Source organism: Halictus rubicundus, chromosome 7 (genome assembly GCF_050948215.1).
Source record: "Halictus rubicundus isolate RS-2024b chromosome 7, iyHalRubi1_principal, whole genome shotgun sequence".
Taxonomy (NCBI): domain Eukaryota; kingdom Metazoa; phylum Arthropoda; class Insecta; order Hymenoptera; family Halictidae; genus Halictus; species Halictus rubicundus.
Genome location: NC_135155.1, coordinates 12,162,452 through 12,185,650, shown reverse-complemented (window position 1 = coordinate 12,185,650; position 23,199 = coordinate 12,162,452). Strand labels below are relative to the sequence as shown.

Sequence of the window (23,199 nt, the reverse complement as noted above, 5' to 3'; positions counted from 1 at the left end):
GCACAGTGGGCAATTTGGATAAAATCGGATTCAAAATCGAGGAACTTTCGATAGGAATGAGGTAGAGCGATGAAATTTTTTTTAAATGAAAGCTGAAACTTTGTAGAATATGGGAAAAATAGGGAGATTATTACCATCCAATCATTTCAACGAAAAAATGACTTCATTAGTTTTTGTCACAAAAATCTATTTTTTGCAAAATCCTGAGGTCGTAGACAAATTTTGAGACCAGATTTGATATCAGCGTGAAAAAATCTATGGGAAATGATGTATAGCATGTTAAAAAAATTTTTTTCTGCGCGTGGTATTGGAAGAATCATAATTTTCTTGAAATTGTGCAAGTTTAACGAATTTTCTCAAGGTTAAAAAACGTTTGTACCATAATTTCCCTATTTTTCCCATATTCTACAAAGTTTCAGCTTTAATTTAAAAAAAGTTTCATCGCTCTACCTCATTTCTATCGAAAGTTCTTTGATTTTGAATCCGATTTTGTCCGAATTGCCCACTGTGCGGCGTTGCTTGGCTTTGCTTGGCTTGACTTGGCTTCGCTTGTTCCGGAGTTAGTTTAACTCGTATTGAATTTAAACCGTCAAAGCGTGGAATTTTCACCCGTCATTTACGTCCACGCCGAATGGCAGCCCGCATTATTCAACGCCGCGCTTCAAACTCTATACGTCTTTGTTAACGCGTAACGAGGCCCGGCTAATCGATCTGTTGTGTTATGCCAACCGGCTCCTTTCACCAATTCATTCCGCTGTTCATTTTCTTCTTTGAATTTTTTTTTTGTTCGCGTAGGGGAATTAACCCTTCGCACTCGAACGGCGACTGTAAGGCACCATTGCTGTATCATTGTTCAAAATATTTTTTACATTATTAAATTTGTTTGTACTTAATAAATTGCTAAACACTTCAGTATTGTACGAGTAAATTGCATCATTTTCGTGTGTATAATATGAAAAAAAATATATATATATGGAAGAGAAATATTTTAGGTCTGAAGAAATTGTTTCCTTTTGGAGTTGAAATAGCTTCGACTCCAAAGGGTTAAAAGTCATTTTGGAATATTCTAGATCTTTTGTTTTTGGAATTGCTAAATTTATTACGCGGCGTTCCAACAAAACAGCGTGAATTTACCTTTTCGAATAAAATTTAATTGCTGAGATTCACCAGGAGAAACAAAATTTCCAACGAAATACGTGCAAAATTGAAATAAAATTTGGTCAGAACCACCGGACTGTTCATTTTAAACAAGTATGTATATTCATTTTAAAAAATAAAAATATGTATTAGCGTCCACAAGAAAAAATAAAAATCAGAATTTCGAAGATCGTCGGGAAAAGTAATATTGTTAGGCTAAGAAAGATTAAGAATTAAACTAGTCACGAGAAAAAGAAATGGAACAATTTGTAAAGAATATTAGTGGATGTTGAAATGAATGTTTTAAATTGAGTGTCGCAGCAGATGTTTCGAGGTTGACGACTTGTGTGAAACACAGTTTCATTTTGCTGGCGATATTTCTCCGCAAAACGCGAAATTACTAGCCGTGTAATGCTCTCGTGATTTTCATAAATTCACGAGAACAGGACGTCGCCGTAGCGGGTTCCGTGTGTGCTTCGTACGCCGAACCGTGCAATCATTTGTAGAATAGCAAGTAATTATTCCCTGCCTCTTATTTAGACCGTGCGTATAATTTGCTTGCACCTTTTGTACCTGTTTTGCCGCCTTATTGTTGGATAAGAGCAATTGTTTTTGTATTTTCCTGCTTCGCGAGTCTTGATCCACTAACAAGATTGGTGATTAATATTTTTTTACAGTTTCCTGAGTGACTTTCGTATTTCTGGGATTTTGTTCAACTTCTCAAAAAAAAAAGACAAGAAATAAGATTATGTTTGACAAGACAAAATAATGAAATTAAGATTTCTAATAAATTTTAATGGGGGCTGGAATTGTTTAACTGAAATTTCAATTCATATCAATTTGTTGAATTGAAAAAATCGAGATTTATTCGCAAGAAATAATGAAATTGTCAGTAGGAAATTGAGAGATCGAATAAAATTGTTAAAATCCAGATGGAAAAATGAAGTACTTAATTCTGAAAGAGGAAGTAAAATAAAATTGTCAATAATGAAACAACAAGAGAAAATGAAATTATGACTAAAGAAACGCGGAATAAAATAAAATTGTCAAATGCGATGGCAAAAAATGAAATCGTCATTCACGAGAAAAAAAAAAATGAAATAGTCTGTAAAAATATATATATATATATATATATATATATATATATATATATATATATATATATATAATCATCCATGCAAAAACGAGAAAGTGAAGTGGTGATCAAGGAAACATAAAGTAAAATACATAGAAAATCGACGAGGACTGCATCAGCTATGCAATTACTTCTCATCTAATTAATGCAACGAGTGCACTCGTAGTAAGAGGCGTTTGTGCATCCTCCGGATGAAGCATTTCTTTGTCGAGCAGAGCGAAGCAAAGAAAACCGGGCACTCGTTTCCCGTGTGCAACAGATGGCTCTGGTTTTACGGGGAATTAGACGATTTCGATTGAGCAAATCATGACTCAAGGTTGTTCCGTTGCAGTTGCAGCGACAACCGGGGTCGAACTGCATCGCTGCGCTGTTCGAACGCAGTGGTACCTATTCGTGCTCTGTTGCTTCGGCTTCGCGGAACTTCGGCTCAACTCCACGAACCTCGAAGACTGCGGTCCTGGCATCTGGAATTCTCTTTGTCGGACCGTTTGTAAAATTGTCGAGTGCCATTAGAACTCTGCGGCCGATGCGAGCCGACGAACTTGGACGATTCGATGTGTGCTAACTCTTGTCCCTTAACTTGTTGAACGTCTTGAAAATGGGGCCCATGAACTTTCAAGATTTTTCCAATATTGAGCTTGCATCGTTTTTAAACTTCTATTCAATTTGTAATCATAAGACTGAATCGGTAAATTCCTTCGTTGAGAACGAAAAATTGAATCGAAATGGGACAATATTAACCCTTAGCACTCGAATGGTGACTGTAAGGCACCACTAAACATTGCTGTATTATTATTCAAAATGGTTTTTACATTATTAACACGTTGACTGCCATGTCACCCACATATCGGTGACGGAATTATTTGTCCAGGTTTTAAAACGAATTTTTATGTTAATATATTCATTGTATCAAATTTGATTAGGATCTGTAAAACGCAAGAAAGCTGGAGGACTACACAATATCATACATTTAATTTTTTCAATTTTTATTTCCCTAAATAACTTACTTTGACTTTATGGAGTTTTTGAGGTTTCTAGTTGGGCGGTCAAAGTGTTAAATTTGTTTCTATTGAATAAATTACTAAACATTTCGATATTGTACAAGTGAGTTGCACCGTTTTCGTATGTATAACATGAAAAAAAAATATATAGGAGGGCAATATTCTAGGTCGGAAGAAATGTTTCATTTTGGAGTTAAAATAGCTTCGAGTGCAAAGGGTTAAAATAAAATTAGAATGAAACTGACAACTAATAAAACGACATAGAAAACATACTACTTCCTCGGGTAGTCTAGAGAGAAATATATTAAACTGACACAGAGATACAGACGATGCTTAAGTTATTCCAATTTACAATTTTTCGTAGCTTTTGCTAGACAATGCTAAACATCGAAGTTTTTATTGCGACAGGGGTGTCGAAAAAATATTTCAAAAAATCGTTTCGATCGGCGCAGATGAATTTGTTGGAAGAAGATTGAGGGACCGTCGGGAATAGAGCGCGATGGATAATATTCAGTAGTAGAAGGGCTAATTTCAGCGGACAGCGGCGCGCTATGAATACTGTGAACGTTCACGTGAACGGAACGCAGTTCACCGAGCAATTTTCCGGGTATTCATCGCAGCTCCGGCCGGAATAGGGCTGGGTCAACCAGAGACGGCGATTAATCATAGCGATACAACTGGATTATTGTCCACGCCTTCTTTTAAAGCGATGCAGACTGCCCCGTGCGTTCCACTGACTGTCAGAACACTGCCAGCGACTTCGCCAGCACATAGAAAAATTCCTTACTAACAAAACTATCGAACGTGTCCTACAACCGCCTAACAAATTTAAAAGCCACAATCTTTCTTTTTACCAAACAGTGATCAATGGACAGATTTTTATGCACACTCGTATTTTCGAAAACTATATTACAAAGTTCTAAATTTCTTCCGTTTCCTGGAAAATGTTAATTTGACTATTAACTTAATTTTGTTTCAGATCGGAAGAAAATAAAAATTAATTTTTGTAAACACGGTCGTTTCCTTGTGTTTTAAATATATTTTATGTCAATAAATTAGAACACCGAAAATCATTTGTGCTCGCTATCATTCAATTTGTCTCCGATTTCTTGCTGCCCACAAATTAAATATTTCACCGATTCAAATCGACGTCGCCGATCACTATGGCAGCGCGGGAATACGGCCACAGAGGTTTCGAGAGTCCACTAGCGCTCCCATAAATCTATCAAGCCGAAACTTTCCAGTTTTTCGCGTGTCAAAGTTTCCAGGCGGCGCGCGAGATTCTATCTGCGGAGCTGCCTAAGATAATTAATGAAAAACGAACGAGCCAAGACAGCTGTCGAGGTTGTGTGCTCGGCTGTACGTGTATGCAACCGCCCACGCAAATAGCCACTACTGAAAAAATCATTCCGGATTGGTCCCGGCTCGATCGAGCGAAAATTTCCGATAACGTTTTGGAAATACCAGATTCTGCACGGTTTCTGCGAAACGAATTTAGTTCTGCGAGGACCACGCCTCCGTTGCCAGTCTCTTTATGCCGTTCTGTATAGTGGGCGAGTTACTTGAATTCTGAAGGCAATTCAATTGAGCATCGCCAAATGAATGTGCAAATTCATTCGAAGAGCAGATTGGAAGAACTATTCACGAATTTGGTTCGAACGAATTTTAACGTACCAACAAAACAATATGGTAAGGGACCAAATTACTGTGCGGGTATCCCAATGAATATTAAAAAAGAGAGATATACAACATATTAACCGATTTTAATGAAAAAAGTTTAATATCCATTATGCTTTAAAAATAAATGTAATTAATATAGGCACAGTAATTGGGTCTCCTACCCTATACATAAAATCGATACACGAGACGACAGATGTTTTCATTTTACGCAATCGTATCGGCAATTACATACCGACTGTTTTCCGTGGTAATTTTACTTTGTATTATATTTTTGGTATTATACTTTGTTCAATAGAATAGAGAGTTTCGCGTCTTGACTCCGCCCCGTTCGCAACTTTTCCCTCGTCGAAACTTCAAGTACCCTCGATTACAGTCCTCTCCCCGCTCCCGGCTGTCCAATCACCGAGTTTTCCAATAAACCGACTTGATAATTGAATAATCTCTGACTCGAAGTGCACGCCGGTGCATTCGGAATACAACCGTCACTTCTCGATTCTCCGGCGTGCTGCAGCGCCGAGCTGCATAACTGTGTTTCCTTTTCCAGCTCCTCGTTCCTCGCAGATTGTTGCGTCGCTGAATCTTTGATGACATTATTGGCTCCCTGTTTAGGTTCTTGTTCTGCCTAAAATTGTTACTGTTGCTCCTCAATCGAATAATGCATATCGAGGAACAAGTACGAGAAGAGGAGATATGCATTTTACTGCGGTTGCTTTTTGCCGCTTCAATATTAATGACGAAAAAGAAAAAGAAAATTGTATTGCTTTAATTACATTTATTCCCCTTTTTAATCACGTGTACGATTTGAGAATAGTAGTATTCTACAGAGTAGAATACAGAGTAGTAGTAATATTTTTTTTCTGTAGCGGTATTTTATAGTGTTTAAATTCTATAAATTTCGTTCCTATTTCGCGTTTGACTTTTTCGTTCTGTTTATGCAGAATAAAAATTGTCGAAATCGTAGGACACAGAAACTGTTAGAATAATTACGATTTTCATTGGCAGAAACAATGTACCGTCTAATATAATCGTTATGTATTATAATTGCTGTGCTGGAAGCCTAGTAGACGCAACAAACGACACCATTAGCAGCAAGACGCCTCCGCGGCAACATGAAAAATCGCAGGGGAGCCACATTACCAGCCACCCTCCGCCATTTATTTTGTCAACGATGCTACCCCGCTAAGACCTTTCGCGAGACCCTTTTACGAGGATACCGTGGCTGTTTAAAACTCGAAGCACGCTCCTTTGTCCCGGCACCGTCCTTTCACCGGGAACGTTATCGTGAATCTTGCTTATCAGCGGGTGGGGAGCTAAATTATGACGACCGGCTGACGAATTGTTATCGCGAGGGCGGGCGGTTGTCTTCGCGAAATGCGTCCGTCTTTCTCGCAGCCAATAAATCGCGCGTGTTAACCGTCCATTTACGCCGGCCGCGCTTATGCGGGCTGCGACAAGCTGCAACGGACCGCAGTCGGGCTGCAGCCAGGCCTGCGTCTTATCTTGGTAACCATTTCAGGACAAGAACGATCCCGGGGATATTCTTCACCGGGAATCGCCTCTGAAATCCTGGCTACAGAATTTGCTATATTTTATCTAAATCCTGTACGGAACGATCGCGATAACTGCAGCTCTGTTGGTGTTGCTGCGAACTGGACCTTAAATGTTGCACACAGGGAACGCGCAGGTACTATGATGATCGCGCCGCGGGGATTGCACCTTTGGGGATATCGGCGTCGATCGGTGGAACAATGCCGAAGAACGAGCGCGAGCTTGATATTTGCGAAATGATTATATTGCAGTAATTCCGCAGCATCGAGATTTAATGCGTTCAACGACGCACTGCGGTTTATTTCGCGATTACTGCGATTCGAATTTCTTCACAATAAGAAGAAGCAGGAACATTATATTTGCTGTGCGTTCTCCAGTGGCTATACAGAGTGACCCGAGAAATGTTGTGTTTCCTTGAAGGGAGTGATTCCCGAGGTTATTTGACGCAAAGGAAAAAGTCACTTCGAAGAACCTCAGGAATCACCCCTTTCATGGAAGTAGAACGTTTTTGGGACAGCCTGTATATAGGCGACAGCAAAATAGAATTTTATTTGAAGTGAATTGACACTAGGTTTGCGGAGCACTAAAAACGACTGTTTTACATTACTTTGTAAAAATAACACGAATGAAAGAATACCAAAGGATTACCCAAAGAATTTAAATAAGTAGTAAATTAAAAACATTAGAATCCGTCGTTTTGACGGGTCCCGTGAATCTAGTGTTAATATCATGCATACTTAGTAGATCCTGTTCGAAATTTTCATTAAGAGTCTGACTGGATGTGCAAGGGATTAAGCTGTGACGTGACGTCGCGAGAAGATTGAAACTGTGCACGATTATGCAGTGAATTCCTCGAGCAGGTAAACTCGCTGGAATTAAATGATTTCACGATAAACCTGAAGCAACCGAGACAAAGATCCGTCTCAGATTTCGCAGTTCATGGTGTGATCCTGTTGGAAACGCAGGGGATACGAGTTCAGACTTACCCTGCGCAAACTATCGATTCGAGTCCAGAGATTCTCTGGTAACAGAGCCGTCGATTAATTCGACGCTGGACCAACAAAGCCGAAGGAGACGCACGAGGAGAAGGTGTCTCGAGCCGAGGTACGGGCTAGCTGTCGTAAGTAGCAAAGTTTGGTGTCCCGTAGGATCGCAGGTGTCATTGATGCGCGAGAAATTTCCTCGCGTTACCCACGCTGTCACTTATCGAACGTGTAAACTAGCTGCCAAGCGTGTTTCCACGCGAGGACATCGAAATAACGGATTTCACGATTTCCCGTGGGTCGTCTGGCTGCGAATCTCTCTCTCTCTCTCTCTGTCTCACTTTTGGAAAGCAGCCGATAAACTCGTCCCTCGCGGGACGACAAAGTAAGCGACATTCATTTTCTATGATAAAAGACGGAAAGACAGAAGATAAGTGGGTAGCATTAGGCAGATTTTAACCTCTTCAAGAGTACTGAGAGGATTAACAACACGAGAATAGAATTTTATTTCGGTTTAAGAGGGAAGGTGACATTTTGATGAAGTGTGAAACTACACACACATAGAAGAAACCCATATACGTATACGAACCTGCAAGGGTTCGCGGGGCCTCAAACTGACGCTTCAATATCACACTGAGCAATTCAGAAGTGGTCAATTTGGTTTCCTAAATGTCCAATCTAGGACTGTGTGGTCTCCAAAATGGCTATTTTTACCTTATCGTGGAGTAATTTGTAATGTTCGGCGGCATAATACCTGTCACGAGGCGTTCGAAGCAAGCGTGACGTCACAAGATGGCCACCGCTGACAGATTTTCTTAATATCGAGAGATTTAGCATTCGTGTCCAAAAAATAAGACCGTACAGTCCTAGCCAGGACATGTACAATGACGGTGCTGTGTATTTTTAGTTGATTACCTACTTATTTAAACACGAAAAACGGGACCTCCTGAAACAGCATCTCGCGGTTCCGACATTTTTCGCTACGAGCGCTACTGTCTGTCAGTAGAGTATGGTCGATAATGCAGGTCGATAATACAGGACAATACGGAATGTAGGTTTACCTATGTACCATATAGACTACAATTAAATTAACATATTTCGAATCGTACCTTAAAAGAAGTCTGCGGTTGAGAAAAAGTACGTTGTCTATTGTACACGCAAACACTTGAAAATCGTCACAGAAAATTATAACCACACCACCTATCGGTCGAAAATCTTAATAATTAGCTTTGTCTATTGACCGTTCTCACGACTATAGGCAAGGTCAAACCCATTTCGGCCGGCTTAATAACATACATATTTATTAGACTCTGTTCAGAATCTTCGTCACCAGCATGATTCGATATCGTAGGACAAGGGGAGTTGATTGAAGGGGTTAAGTTGAATTGTTGATAAACGACTCGCATAAATCGATAGATCGAGTCCACGCCGGTTATCCTGAAACGGGAGACCGGTAGAAATCGTGTTTCTTCAGCGAAGTTCCGTTTGACGGACGCCGTTTCAGATTTCGCGGTGGCGTTTCGCGGCGCGCTTCGTTGGGAACGCGCGACGATGCCCGATAAAGTTGCAACGGGAGGATTTATGGACCGCGCGTATCTGGAACGCGAATGCGCGACCATTCTACGGTGACGTTCAAGTTGAAAGGCTCCGAGTGGTGATAGCTCGGATAAATACAGTTCTCAATTTATTGGGACGCTTTAAATCGACGCACGATTTCACACGAAATCAATCAGCTCTGAAATGGAAACCCAGTCACTCTATATTTCATTGTTTCCATCCGCGATTTTGTGCCTTGCCGTAAAACCAACACGGTTTCTTAATTTTTTGCAGAAAAAATGCAAAAACTATGTCCACACCTGAACCAACCCAGTCATCCAAACCTGTTTCGAGCAAATTTTGATCCGTGTCTGTAATCGTACTTAGCGAGCAAAAGACGGTCATTTTGGTAGCAACACCATGCTTGGAGCAGAATTTGGTCATTATTTGCTATGAATTTTGCCACCAAAACTGGTCGACCGGTAAAGAGTGCTGGTCAGTCGCAGTAAGAGCGGACCCAACACTGCTCTGACAGTAAATATTGGGCAAAATCGGAGTAAACTTTGCTGTAGAAGGGAAAACGGAATTTTATTTAAACTTCTAAACTATATAATTTCAGTTTGTATTTTCAATCATTTAATTCCATTTTTCCTCCTACAGCAAGCTTTACTCCGATGTTGCTCGATATTGACTCTCAGAGTAAGGTTAGGTCCGCTCTTAGTGCGACCGACCTGCCCTCTACACGAGGACAGAATCTGCCTTCGGTTTTCCCACGATTTGCCAGCAAGCTTTGCATTCAAAACGGAATATAATGGTGAAACAGGTGGGTCGCAATTTGTAGACCAGTTTTGGTGTCAATTTCATAGCAAACGAAGAGCAGATCGTTTACTGGGAATACACTGATGTCCTTTAATCTGTTCAATGCGTCCACTGGTTTGTAACCATTTTTCTGATGAACGCATAAAATCCGCAGTCCAGTGATTGCGATTAAGAAACTGTGCGCGTAAGGCAGCGTATGCACGAAAGAGTGAACAGTCGAGGATGTGGAAGGTTAGTTCCACTTTCTGAATCCAGTTTCGACGTGAGCGGAGGACACTAACAATAAGGAGTGAGGCGTCTGCGAGATATTCCTGTCGATAAAGCGGCAGGATATCCTGTTCAAAAATAGAAGGGCCCGGCGCTACGGGATGGCTTGTGCGACACAGACGCAGAAAGTAGAAGCCACAAAGCCGATATCGTGGGATTCGTGGGTGGGGGGCCCACAAACACGGTATCTCTCGAAAAGGATCACGCTCCTGCCAAGACTCGTTCGCGTGGGTTTTATTCGTTATTGCCGATCGAGCGAGTCCTGCCCACGCTCTAGAGACCCGTCTTCCTCTTCTTCCTCCTCCTTCTCTGTCATTTTCGTCTTCGTCTTCGTCTTCGTCTTCGTCCTGTCTGCCCCCGCAGGTGCGAATCGCTCCTCCGACCGTCATACTCTCGCAATCAGTTGTCGCCCTTTCGCCCGAACCTTAAATCGATCGAAGGAGATCGAGGACCCAAGGAAGAATACACACGATCGCAGGATTTTTCGAGAAACTGTTCGCTGGAATTTTGAAAACGTTCTGGTTTCGGTTTTTAAAGAAATCGGCGGACACCATTTCCCATTGTTGCCGATACTTCCGGTTCGCTTAGGTAAAATGAATTTTTAATAATTGTAATGATAAACAGTATTTCAGGAAATGTTGAGTTAAGTGTTAATATTATATTTGTCAGCGTTCCCGCCAACTGAACCGTGAATAAAAGCTTTCCCAACGAAATGAACGTTTGAAAAATCTGATCCGAGTTTCAGGAACGTACAGGAAAAAAATCAAGTTTGCCATAACTCCGCGCAAAGGGTGTGCGAGAAAATGATGTATGAACGCGTTGCAAATCGCTCGCCGGCGAGATGAAGTTTGAAATGAATATTAGGTGTGTTCTGGGACGAAGCACAGAGCTCTCCGCAAGTCAAATAATCTCACCCTTAACGACTCTGGAATAATAGGACAGGGAAGACGACGACTACTGCCCGCGTTATCGGGATATAACCAAATATTCGCACGCGTTATGAGCAAATACGCGGTGCTAACATTTGCCCGAATACTCGCACAATCCCTAGTTAACGTTTACCCGCCTCCTTGGACACAGAATCGAGATTCCGACGACGCGGAACCGGCCTTATTTGAATATCACTCTATTTCGGATCTTTAAACATTGTTCTTCCCCTGGCGGCCCGGCCGCGCGCAATTCTCTGCATATTCATGCCGACTTAATGGAAATTAACACTACCGGCAATTGAAATTTTAAAACGAACCTTCGAGTCCCTCGTCGGGCACAATTCCCTGTTCTTTTCAATTCTGGTTAACCCAACAACGAAATTTTTCGTTCGATTTTCGCCGCTTTTGAATTTCCCGCGTTTCCATCGATTTTCAGAACTGGAACTTCCCGAAATCGCTTCAACTTTTCCAACCGCTCGTTTTGTAGAGGACGCCTCGAAGAATCGCTCGATATTTTTTCTAGTCAGATTGGTTGCTGGGAACATTGTCAAATTTAATAGTGAACATTCACTCGGAAATATCATCACTTACGGCCTTATCTACGATTCTTAGCGGAAAATCGGAGATAACCAACGGAACCAAATGAAAACACATCGCCAACCGCTAAACTGTGCTCGGGCAAGTGTTACTTGAAAACTGAGAATCCATCAAAGCATTAAGCTCGTTACACGGACAGATACTTTGCAGTTCGGCGGGGAAAGCAAGGTTCCATTTCCCCGGCTTACAGGGAAAGTTTGCTCTCCGGTCGGTGTATTAGGCTGCGCGCGAATGATTTTTGAAGTCCCTCGGAACGGCCGAAACAAACAGAATCCCGAAATCTTCGATCCCTCTTGGCAAAAGTTGCGAGCGCCCCCGCGGAACTGTGTAATTCATGGACTTAAGATTTTCTATCGGCTTAGGAAGTTCGCAGTCCCCGCGAATCCCGAAACCCGGGGCGAACTTCTCGCACGCGGAGGCCACCTCGGCGCTGGGGAACTTCGAAAATTGAAAGTTCGCGATTCCGGGGACACTTCTGAAATTTTCAACAGTTCATTTGTTTCGGGCAGCCAGGGCGCACCGCGTTCTGCTAACTTCGGCCAGCCTGGAATCTAATTAGGCCCCGCAAGAAGTTACTGTACCCGTGACCGCAAAGATCCTCCGAGGAATTTGTGGAAGTTCGATTCGGGGATGACCCTTCGGATTACCTCTTCTTCAGCGGAAATACAGGGTGGTCCCTTTAAGTGAGGCCACCGAAATATCTCGTCAGGTTATTGTGATGCAAGAAATATTTGTTACGTAATGTGCATGGTGCCGATGACCAAATATCTGGCAAGAATATTTTTTTTCGGAGTAATCAAGGTCATCGATGTTTTTTGAAACATAACTACATTTTCTTTTTTATTGCATCGTGTAACTGATCGAAAAATACATTCAGATATGTATAACATGACCTTGAAATGACATTAGGCCTCGGTAGTCTACATTCGTCATGGTCATCACCGTTTTTATCGTCTCGCGTATCTTCGCTTGTAACAATTAGCCGTGAGGTTTTTATAATTTTACAATTGGAAAGCTAATAGACATATCAATTTGGAACTTTGTGGGCGCATTTGTCAATCTTTACAGAGCGTAACCGAATTTTTAGCATGGGAATAAATAATGATTTCGCGATGGTTCCACAGATCTTTTTGTGTCCAATAGTACAATCTTTGAGAGTGTTTTAAAACGAAATGGCTGAATATACAGGGTGTCCGTCTATAAATGTCGGAGACTTATTTCTCAGATAATATATTGGTTTGATTCATCAGTAGACCGCGGATTTTATGCATTGATGACAAAAATGGGTAGGTCTAATTTAAGACAGTAAAAACATTTGAAGTATTTAAATGTACGATTATATTCCTTTCAACCTGTTAAACATATTTAACAAGAAATATAAATATAAATAGAAATAGAAATAAAAAAAAAAGAAATAGAAATAAAAAAGAAATTAAAGAAATTAAAGAAATAGAAATTCCTATTATTCCTATTATTCCTATTTCTATTATTTATAGAAATTAAATATTTATTTCACCCAAGTTTGTTGCAATTCAGGCAGGAAGTTTTTATTTTGCATAAAGATCCGCGGTCTATTTATCAGACATTATTTGTATACTTTCTCAACCTCTTTGACATTCCAAATCAAACTGAAAAATACACTCCAGTTTACTTCTTCGATACCTCAGATGCAGACCATCTCGTAAACAATGCATAATATCAAGTTTTTAGCAAATGCGATTTCGACTGCAAACGACTCCTACCTCATAAATGTGTAAAAAAAAAAATGGTGAGCTTCATAACTCGCAAAGGTCGCGAGCAAAAACAAAATATTATACATGCACTTTCCAGCAGACTTAAAACCGTGCAAATTTGTCCGATTAAACTTTCTTCTAACTTCAACCAGTCACGAAATATTTTCTCTGACGTTCATAGACGGACACCGTGTACAACTTTGAAACGTTGCGGATGTGTTTATCGATCTTTCGACTCTACAATAAGATTCTACATCTACATCTTCTACATAGGGAGATCTGTAAGATTCTACGGATGCGGCAATAATTTTGAAAAATGCCGAACTACGGGGATCTCGAATTTCATCCCGAGTGTTCTTCGCTTGCTCGAAAGCGTTGAAACCGTTGGCCCATACACAGCCAACGATCCGAGTCGTCGCGATACGCATCCAGCAGAAATCCCTGCTCCAATTCGCACTCCAACGTTTCCTTTCGGCCTCGATATTAATAGACTTCCGGCAGGCGAAGCGTCGAATCGCGGGAAAAAATGGCAAGCCCGAGTAAATTTCGCTCGGAGCAAATTCGTCCGAAGCGTAACGAATCGGCGAATCGTACGCAACGTTTGGCGGGGCGCGGCATTACGCAACGCGATTCTCGAATGACTCGAAATCAAGAATGGGAGAAGCCCGAACGAACGAGGCTGTTCGGGCCTGGCGGCACACGGCCGGCCGCGGTGTTGAATGAAAATAAAGATAACGCTTCGTCATCGAGAGTGCCTACGCGAATCGACTACGACTACGACGACGACGGCGCGACGGTTGCGACTACGGTCACGAGGACTATACAGAGAGAGAAACGGTGTTTCGGTGTGTAGGTGCGTGACGGTGCGGCGGCAGTCGCGTTTCAGCGTTTTCGGATTTGCACGGGGCCGCCCACGCGCCTCGTGCCTTTTATTTCCTGCCGCTTTCCATCGCATCGGAACGGTACGGAGCCGAGCGGAGCTCGGAGGAATGGAGCGGAGCTGGTGCGAGAACGAGAGAGAAAAAGCGAGCGTGTACCGTCTATTGACGGGGCTGCCCACGCGCTCGCCCGCGCGCCTGCATTCATCGAACATCAACCGAGCACCGGCACAGGTGCGCGTCTCTCCTGGTCCCTGTTTGTTACGGGACAACTTTCCGTCCCGGCTCCCAGCTCCCAGTTCTCCGCTCTCAGCTCCTGGCCCTCGAACTGGCCGAAACCGCCACGACGCAACTTTTCTCCTTCCCGAAATATTTTTAGCTCCCCCATTTTTTCGTTGGAGGTTCCACGGAACCACCTGGGATCGTCCGACGATTCCGGGCGAAAATTTCATCGATCGGTGACAATTGATTTTTTTGCGATTTCGTAATAATAAGAAGCTAAGTCGAGATGTTCGTTTCCGATCGTCAACTTTCGTCGTTGCGGAAATATCTGGCACGTTCACCTACATTTTTCATGCGAGGTTACAGAAACGCACCTGGGCTCGTCGGGACAATGTTGAGGAAACATTTCATCTTACTTTGACCGCTGGTCGCTTTACATTCTCTGGATGTAAAAAATTATTACGGTTTCAAAAAATTCGCAAAGGGTGCGTAAGGTTTCTCATTTTGGATTTCTTAGAAAACTGTAGGCTACGAATTTAATTTGATTTAACGTAGACTCTGTATATATGAATATGTGTATACTATACTTTATCGTACTTAGTGCAGCAGAAATAGATCTCAGTTGACATTTGAAATGTCTAAATTAAAAAAAAAAAATCATTTTTGGAAAACAAAGTTAGCAGGACTTCTTCGAGTACCGCAAGCCTTCTGATCGATCGACCCGCATCTTTGGTCAAAATCATTATTTTTCGCGTGTCAAAAAATCATTTTATATTGTTCGAAGATTGACAAATACAGCCACGAAAGTTTGAAACCGATACGCCTATTGATCGCCAGTTTAAAAAATTCGCAGGACTTGTTCGAGTACCGCAAGCCTTCTGATCGATCGACCCGCATCTTTGGTCAACATCATTATTTTTCGCATGTCAAAAAATCATTTTATATTGTTCGAAGACTTGCAAACACAGCCACGAAAGTTTGAAATCGCTACTCCTATTGATCGCCAGTTAAAACACTTGGCGGAGCAACAGGTTCAACATTTCCGAATTGGCCGGAGAAATTGAATTCAGTCGGGCGGTACAGGATCTATGCGACGATAGATCATTGTTCGCGATACATACAGCGATCTTTCTGTAGGTTTCGAAGTGTTTTCATCTGGCCTAGCACCGTCGTCAAGAGGGAAAGTCAAGAGAGAAATTGGCCGTAGTCGTGCACGCGCGTCACCGTTCTCAGAGAGTTTATTCAGCGAACGAAGGAGCGATTTTTCAACGGGTTCGAACCATGAATGGGCGGTCGCCGTAACAGACGAGCCTCTTTTTTTCTCTTTGGTTTTTGTGGACGCTTGGCGCCATCCCAGGGCCGCGGCCGCCTCGGCTCTCGATTCTCGATCCTCGATTCTCGGCTCTCGACTCGTCGGTTTTTCTCATCGAACAAAAAGCCGAAAGACGTTCGAAACGGGATTCGACTTCGCGCGAACGAATCGCACAGTCTCTCTCTCTCTCTCTTTCTCTCTTCTCTCTTCCCATCCTCGCTGTATCGATCTACACCTCGATTCCCAGGAAACGGCCCAAGATCGTATCCTCGATAACGACCAGCTACATTCTTTCGCCTTGAATCGAAGCAAAAAACGTTTCTTTCTTGCGTTGTTTAACGAGACAACGATAAAGGTGTTCGATACAGCTCTTCGTGACTCTTCGAGAACTCCGCCGGCCAATAATTGAGGAGATCCGTGGATCGAGAGCGTTTCTCGAGATATCACCTTTCGTTTTATTATCCCGACTTTTTTGTGATCCGCGAATCTTAGCGCGTTATTTTATCGAAATCATTCACGTTGAGCTGTCGATAAATTAGTTCGGTACGATCTTACGATCTTTGAGAATTTTTTCTTAAACGATACTATCGCCAATACGTCTATACGTATTCGTCAATCTGCGAGGAATATAACATGATTTTTTAGCTGCGAAAGTCATGATTTTGCACCAAGGAAGTCCTGCTCATGTTGTCAGCCAAAAGCGATGCATTCTTGCAAATGTTTCAAACAATACTAATGGACATATCAATTTGGAACTTTGTGGGTGTATTTGTGAATCTCCAGAGAATACAGCATGATTTTGTATATAGATCAATAATGGCCTCGTTCAAAGTTATAGTAAGTCAAAGAAGAAGTTTGCAGTAGTTTAGAAGATTCTTTTAATTTTACGATCAAAAAGCGACGACGTATTTCTGAATTTTTTCAAACAATGCTAATGGACATATCAATTTGGAACTTTGTGGGTGTATTTGTCAATCTTCAGAGAATACAGCATGATTTTGTATATAGATCAATAATGGCCTCGTTCAAAGTTATAGTAAATCAAAGAGGAAGTTTGCAGTAATTTACTTAATTCTACGATCAAAAAGTGATGACATATTTGTGAATTTTTTCGAACAACACTGAACTTACATATTGGTTCGAAACTTTGCGGATGTATTTGTGAATCTTATAGAGGCTCGAATAGTGCTTTCTAGTTGCAGAAACAATGATTATTTTCAAAGTTACGACGCATTAAGCACAACGCTTTACGAAGAAAGATATCATCGGTATGCGCTTAAAAGCGCATCGTGTTGCCCACATGCAATTACTTGCAGTGTTGGGAATATAATTTTCAAAGGTTCGTGACCTTTCACCAGAATCAAAAGAATCGTTCTTTTTTTCTGTCTTGTACTCTACATTGAACGCGAAGTTTTACTACCGATTTTTCCCATTGAGTTTGCTTTTCATAAAAATAATCTGAATTTCGTTTTCTCCGCACGATGCGGTTACCCAGCGGCGGGTGAAGTATTTCGTTTCGCAGAGTATCGATGGCAGCATCGGATCGCGTCGAAATTCCTGCCAATGAACAAATAACTTTCGTGCCTAAAATTATCGAGGTTGGATCGGTCTGAACTCTCGTGCCTAACTTCCGGCCGGGAGGTTTAGGGCTTTCGAAGCTGGCTCGGGGTTCGGGTAGCCTGCGTTAAATTTCAAATTGGGGAGGGGGAAGCAGAAACGGGACGAGCCGGGACGAGGTGTAAACCCTACTAATGCCTCGTCATTACGATACTCTCGGCGAGTTAATAACTCCGCGGCGAGCCGATGCGATGGACGCTGCTGGCTTGCCCGAGCAGACGGGTTACACGTGTTACACCATCTCGCCACTTTGATGGTTACGATGAATCAACGTCCCCCAAACTTTTACTACCACCGAACAAATCCTCAAATGTCCGCGGAGCTTCGAAACTGGTACGGCTATTACTCCCGTCTAAAAGCGCAAATCGCATCAAACTTCTTAATAAGCTACCCGCAGAGGTTCCATTGAACGTTTTACAATTTTGGAGAACATCATTATTTCCCCATACAAAAATCGCGTTGGCTCCAACAAAGATCGACAAATACACCTGCGAAGTTTCGAAGCGGTGTGGTCATTAGTTTCGCGTTAAAAAATTCGCAAATATTGCATTTTTCAATGACGAATGTAGAAAGTACAAGGGTTTCGATTGAACGGTCATAACTTTGGTCTACGTTATTATTTTCGTGTTCAAAAAATCACGTTATCTTCTCAAGAAATTGACAAATCCACCCACCGAGTTACAAGTCGCCACGTCCCGTACATCCCGTTGAAAAAATTCGCGAACGTCGCCCAATTTTCCCACCGTCAGCAACGGCGCGGCGGCCCACGAGCTCTGCTCCCCGAAGAAAGATTGCGGTGTAAAGTGTCGGGTCGGTAATTATATGAAATAAAATTGAAGCCCCGAGAGGGAGAGAGAGAGAGATCCACGCGGCTCTCGACACGCCGCGTAAACGCGTCTTCGTCCCCGTCTATAATTTTCCTGCTCGATCATGGTAATTGCGGGCCGACGACAGGCTAATTTCGAAACGCGGCTCCGTTTCGCGCCGCTAATTCGACCCGGCTCGCATTGTCTCCGCGCCCACAAAACGAATAAATATTTACGAGCCGGCTTGTTCGCTCGGTTCCGTGCCGGCGAGTTATCTACATTGAAAAGGCACCGTGGGGAGCTCTATTCTTCTTTCGGTAAGAATGCCGTCAGCTGACGCTGCGGTTCCAGTTTGCTCCAGGCCTCACTTTGCTCCACCGTGCTCTCTTAGCACCGTTCGAATCCCATGGGGCTGTTCGAGAGCAAACCATGCCGGCCACCGAGAATAGATTTGATTCTGCCGAAATCTCTTTCCGGAAATTTCTTTGACGTATTCCATTGCAGCACGTTCCAAGACACAGTCTGTCCTAACGCTTTTCATCCTTAAAATAATGCAACCGTTCTTATCGAATTACTATTACCTTGGATAATGCAATTATTTTGGGGTATAAAAAATTTGGTCATATTCTATAAAGATTGGCAACTATAACTAAAAAGTTTCAAATTGATACGTCTATTACTATCGTTTAAAAAAATTATGAAAGAGGAAGACTGTATAAAGCATCAAAAGTCATCTGGTTGATCTAGTGTAACTTCGGATAGGATCATTATTTTTTCTCGTGAAAATTCTATTGTACTTTCTGAAGATTGTTAAAAATAGCGAAAAAATTTTAAAAATATGTGCCTCTCGATTCTGTCCGACAAAAATTATTAAACATCGACTATGGAATTAGACAGACTCTTTTCAACTGCCACGTGTGCACTGCTTGATTGATCATAGCTTTGTGAAAAACATTTGACACAGTTTAAAAATAGGCGATCCTTCCTACAAAATTTCAAATTGATACGTTCGACAGTTCCACTTACAAAAATTCCGAAAAGTCCCATCGTTTTCCAAGCATCGCTACAGAAAGCCACTAAGCTACCTCGAGGAAGATTGTACCAAGAAAATAAAACTGAAACCGCAAATCATTAACGAAAGAACTTTCGGGGTTCGAAACCGGTACAACTCGTCCCAGAATTCTCAAATCTTCCCGACGTTAACGACAGCAGAAACTGCATTCAAGACGTAGCCGACGGGCGAAACAAATTCGAAATGAAATCACTGTGTCGGGGGACAACACTAGCAGCGCAGCTCGGCGAACTTCTCCGAAAACTTTGCCGGAAACTCCATCGCCGCTTTGTTCAAACTGATGGCGGAAAGTGCGTTCCACTGGTCGAGCGTGTCTCGACGGGGACGCGATTTTCCCCGGGGATCGTAGTGGCCGGTATCTGTAAATTGTCCGATAAAGTGACGTCCGGCGTCGGCGTCGGCGTCGACGTCGCGTCGGGAACAGGTGAAAAATGATAAAAGCAAAGGGAACAATTCGATCGGTTCCCCGTCGCTTTCTATCTTTCTCTATCTGTTACTTTTCTCCGCGCCAGTTGTCACCGACAGTGCACGAACCTAAGCTCTCATTCTCTTTGTAAACGCGGGAACGGTGTCAACTTACCATCAAGAAACGCAAAAAAATGATCACCTTATCACTACTGCTCATCAAGGACGAAACTGTCAATCGATATTCATCAACACGCCTTGATATTTATCAACGCCTATCAATATTTATCAATCTACATTGATATCTATCAATACCTATCAATATTTATCAATCTACATTGATATCTATCAACACCTATCAATATTTATCAATCTACATTGATATCTATCAACACCTATCAATATTTATCAATATGTGTTGATATCTATCAACACCTATCAATATTTATCAATATGTATTGATATCTATCAACACCTATTAACAGTTATCAATATACATTGATATCTATCAACACCTATCAATATTTATCAATCTACATTGATATCTATCAACACCTATCAATATTTATCAATATGTGTTGATATCTATCAACACCTATCAATATTTATCAATATGTAGTGATATCTATCAACACCTATTAACATTTATCAATATACATTGATATCTATCAACACCTATCAATATTTATCAATCTACATTGATATCTATCAACACCTATCAATATTTATCAATATGTGTTGATATCTATCAACACCTATCAATATTTATCAATATGTATTGATATCTATCAACACCTATTAACATTTATCAATATACATTGATATCTATCAACACCTATTAACATTTATCAATATCTATCAATATTCATCAATATCTATCATTGCCCATCAGTATGTTCATAAGTGTGTATCAATATCTATCAACTATCAATCTTGATCAGTATGTATCAACATTTATCAACACGCATCCCCATTCGCCACGCATATTAACGCCTATCAACACATATCAACGCACACCAACACTTATCAACATCTATCAATATCAACACCTATCGATACCTATCAATATCTATCAATATTCATCAATATCTATTATTGCCCGTCGGTATGTTCATAAGTGTCTATCAATATCTATGACATATCAATCTTGATCACTATTTATCAACATTTATCAACAGACATCCACATTCGCCACGCATATTAACGCCTACCAACACATATTAACACACACCAACACTTATCAATATCTATCAACATCTATCAACACCTATCAATATCTACCAATATTCATCAATATCTATCATTGTCCATCAGTATGTTCATCAGTGTCTATCAATTATCCATCAACATCTATCACTGTCTGTCGATAGCTATAATTGTTTCTCAATATCGATCAATGTCTATCCGCTTTTTGGTAACAGAAGTTGTCTGTATGAAGTACAAAAAATGTTGCAAACGGACCTTCCTTTTTCGAAAAATAATTTCAATGTATCCTTTGAAGCTCACCACAATTGAGAAGGTCGCCTGTTCGTTTCCGTCGTGAGCGCATAGAATCGACAGTATAATAATCCCCAAAGCGCTCGGTCAAGGAAGCAGAGAAGCTCTACAAGACATGTGACCGCAAGAATCAAGTTAGCAATTAATTATTCGCTGCAACCTCTGTCACGGAAACCAGCCGTCTCTCTGTCGAACGAGCGGTTGGATCGGTGTAAATCTCGTCTAAAAATTCTGTCAATTGGCGTACCGCCAGCAGGCATAAGGCATTCAGGCAGAAGGTAGCGAGGCAACGGGGCAGCTTCCAGCAGCGCAGATACTCCGATAAGATCAGCGGAATCCCCCGATGCTAGATAAGGCGCATCAAAACTGGCATTTACGCCGGTGGCCGGCCACCGCGGGATGACAATCAATTACACCGCAGAGCCGCCTCTCTTGGACATACAGGAAATATTTATCGACATAATTAAAAATCAACTCTTGGCTCCGTAACAGCCGTTAAGGCGTCTCCGGGGGCATATATAAACGCGATTACCATTTTATGACGATCGTGATCAGAAATCGCCCCCGGTACGCTTTTTCCCAGCGTACACCGAGCCGGAATCGGGAAAAAGCTGGACAAAATTCGTATCTCTGTTAGTTATACGTTATTAATTACGAGACTGCGGATTTTATGCGATTATAATAAAAATGAGTTGCTCAAATGTAAAATAGAAAAAACAATATTTAATGAATTTAAAAATGATGTACTATTTCCAACTCGCTGAAATGATCATTTCGTATAAAAATCCGCAATCTATTAATTACAATCTGTATTTTTGCTTCGCGCAATCGATACTTTGCCAGTTCATTTAGAAAGCGATTTCGAGCGAAGTCTTACGAGCATAATCTCGCAACAAGCAGATAATTAGCTCTTAAAGATGATAGATAACGTAAATCGAAAGATCGATAAATTGATAGATCTTGACAGATATCGATAGATGTTGGTAGACACTGATTGATATTGTTAGATATTGATTGATATTTTTGGTCGAATCTTCCCTTAAATTCATAATGTGCCTTATCCAATGAATAATTGCACCAACAACGTGTAACGTGAATTATTCAGACAAGAACCGAGTCGATATAATCAGAATGATTGAATTAACAATTCATTACATACGCGAATTAATGATTCAGCGATCTATCGAATAAATAAATCATTTCGCAAATGATCGGATCAAAGTCGAAATGACTGTATTAGTAATTCCAGTATCAAAGTCATATGAGCAGAGCGTGCTGGTAAATATGAAAGCGGGAAACGATACACGAGTAAGTTGCTGTCAATAAAAGCGTTTCATCAAAAATCGGAGTATGTATTTTAAATCGCGCGACGTGAAACCCAACGATATGGAAGATAATACAAGCTCCCGATAATAAACGGCAGAGCGGGATCCCCTGAATAATGTTGACGATGTTTTATCGTTACGCTGATTTTATCGACGTGTTTCCGTCGAGCGGTTTTGAAAACCGAAACTCACCTCTGACGTTCGCTCGATGGAGACGGGCTTCGGGGACGATGTTCACGACAACGATCAACGTTTGAAGCATCAGTGTGCAGAGCATGGTGGTGGCTAAACCGGAAGTGCACCTCGCAATATTATGTACGCGGCCAGCCAACAGGTCGACGAGCTTCCGCCCTTTTCTCCTGCAATAAACACAGAGGAACCTCTTTTCAGGTGATTTCAGACGCGAGTAGAATTGTAGAAATTGATTATAGAAACCATAGAATTGCAGAACCATAGTCGCCAGACCATTTTCAAACGGAACAACCCCTTTTAAAATTCACGTTTATCCTTCTATAAACGAATTTTAAATGGTCTCACGGCTTTTGGGTCAACCTGTATAATTGCAGAGAACGTTTGAATGTTTTTATTACGTGTATTTCCGGTAAACGTTCCAATCAATTTCAAAATACGTTACCACGCTCCAGGAACTTCGTCGAAATTCGTTCTTGAATAAATATTTATTGTCAACAATGATGTAATA

The 23,199-nt window shown here is 41.5% G+C and overlaps 1 protein-coding gene across 2 annotated transcripts in view; it reads right to left on the bottom strand.

Moving 5' to 3' along the window:
• Positions 1-23,199, bottom strand: part of LOC143355447 (A disintegrin and metalloproteinase with thrombospondin motifs 7) — a 105,563-nt gene that overhangs the window by 66,187 nt on the left and 16,177 nt on the right. For both annotated transcript variants that reach the window (XM_076790253.1, XM_076790252.1), the window contains exon 2: positions 22,692-22,858. In XM_076790253.1, coding sequence (XP_076646368.1) covers positions 22,692-22,776 — 85 coding nt within the window. In that variant the 5' untranslated portion in view covers positions 22,777-22,858. The remainder of the gene's footprint in view (positions 1-22,691; positions 22,859-23,199) is intronic.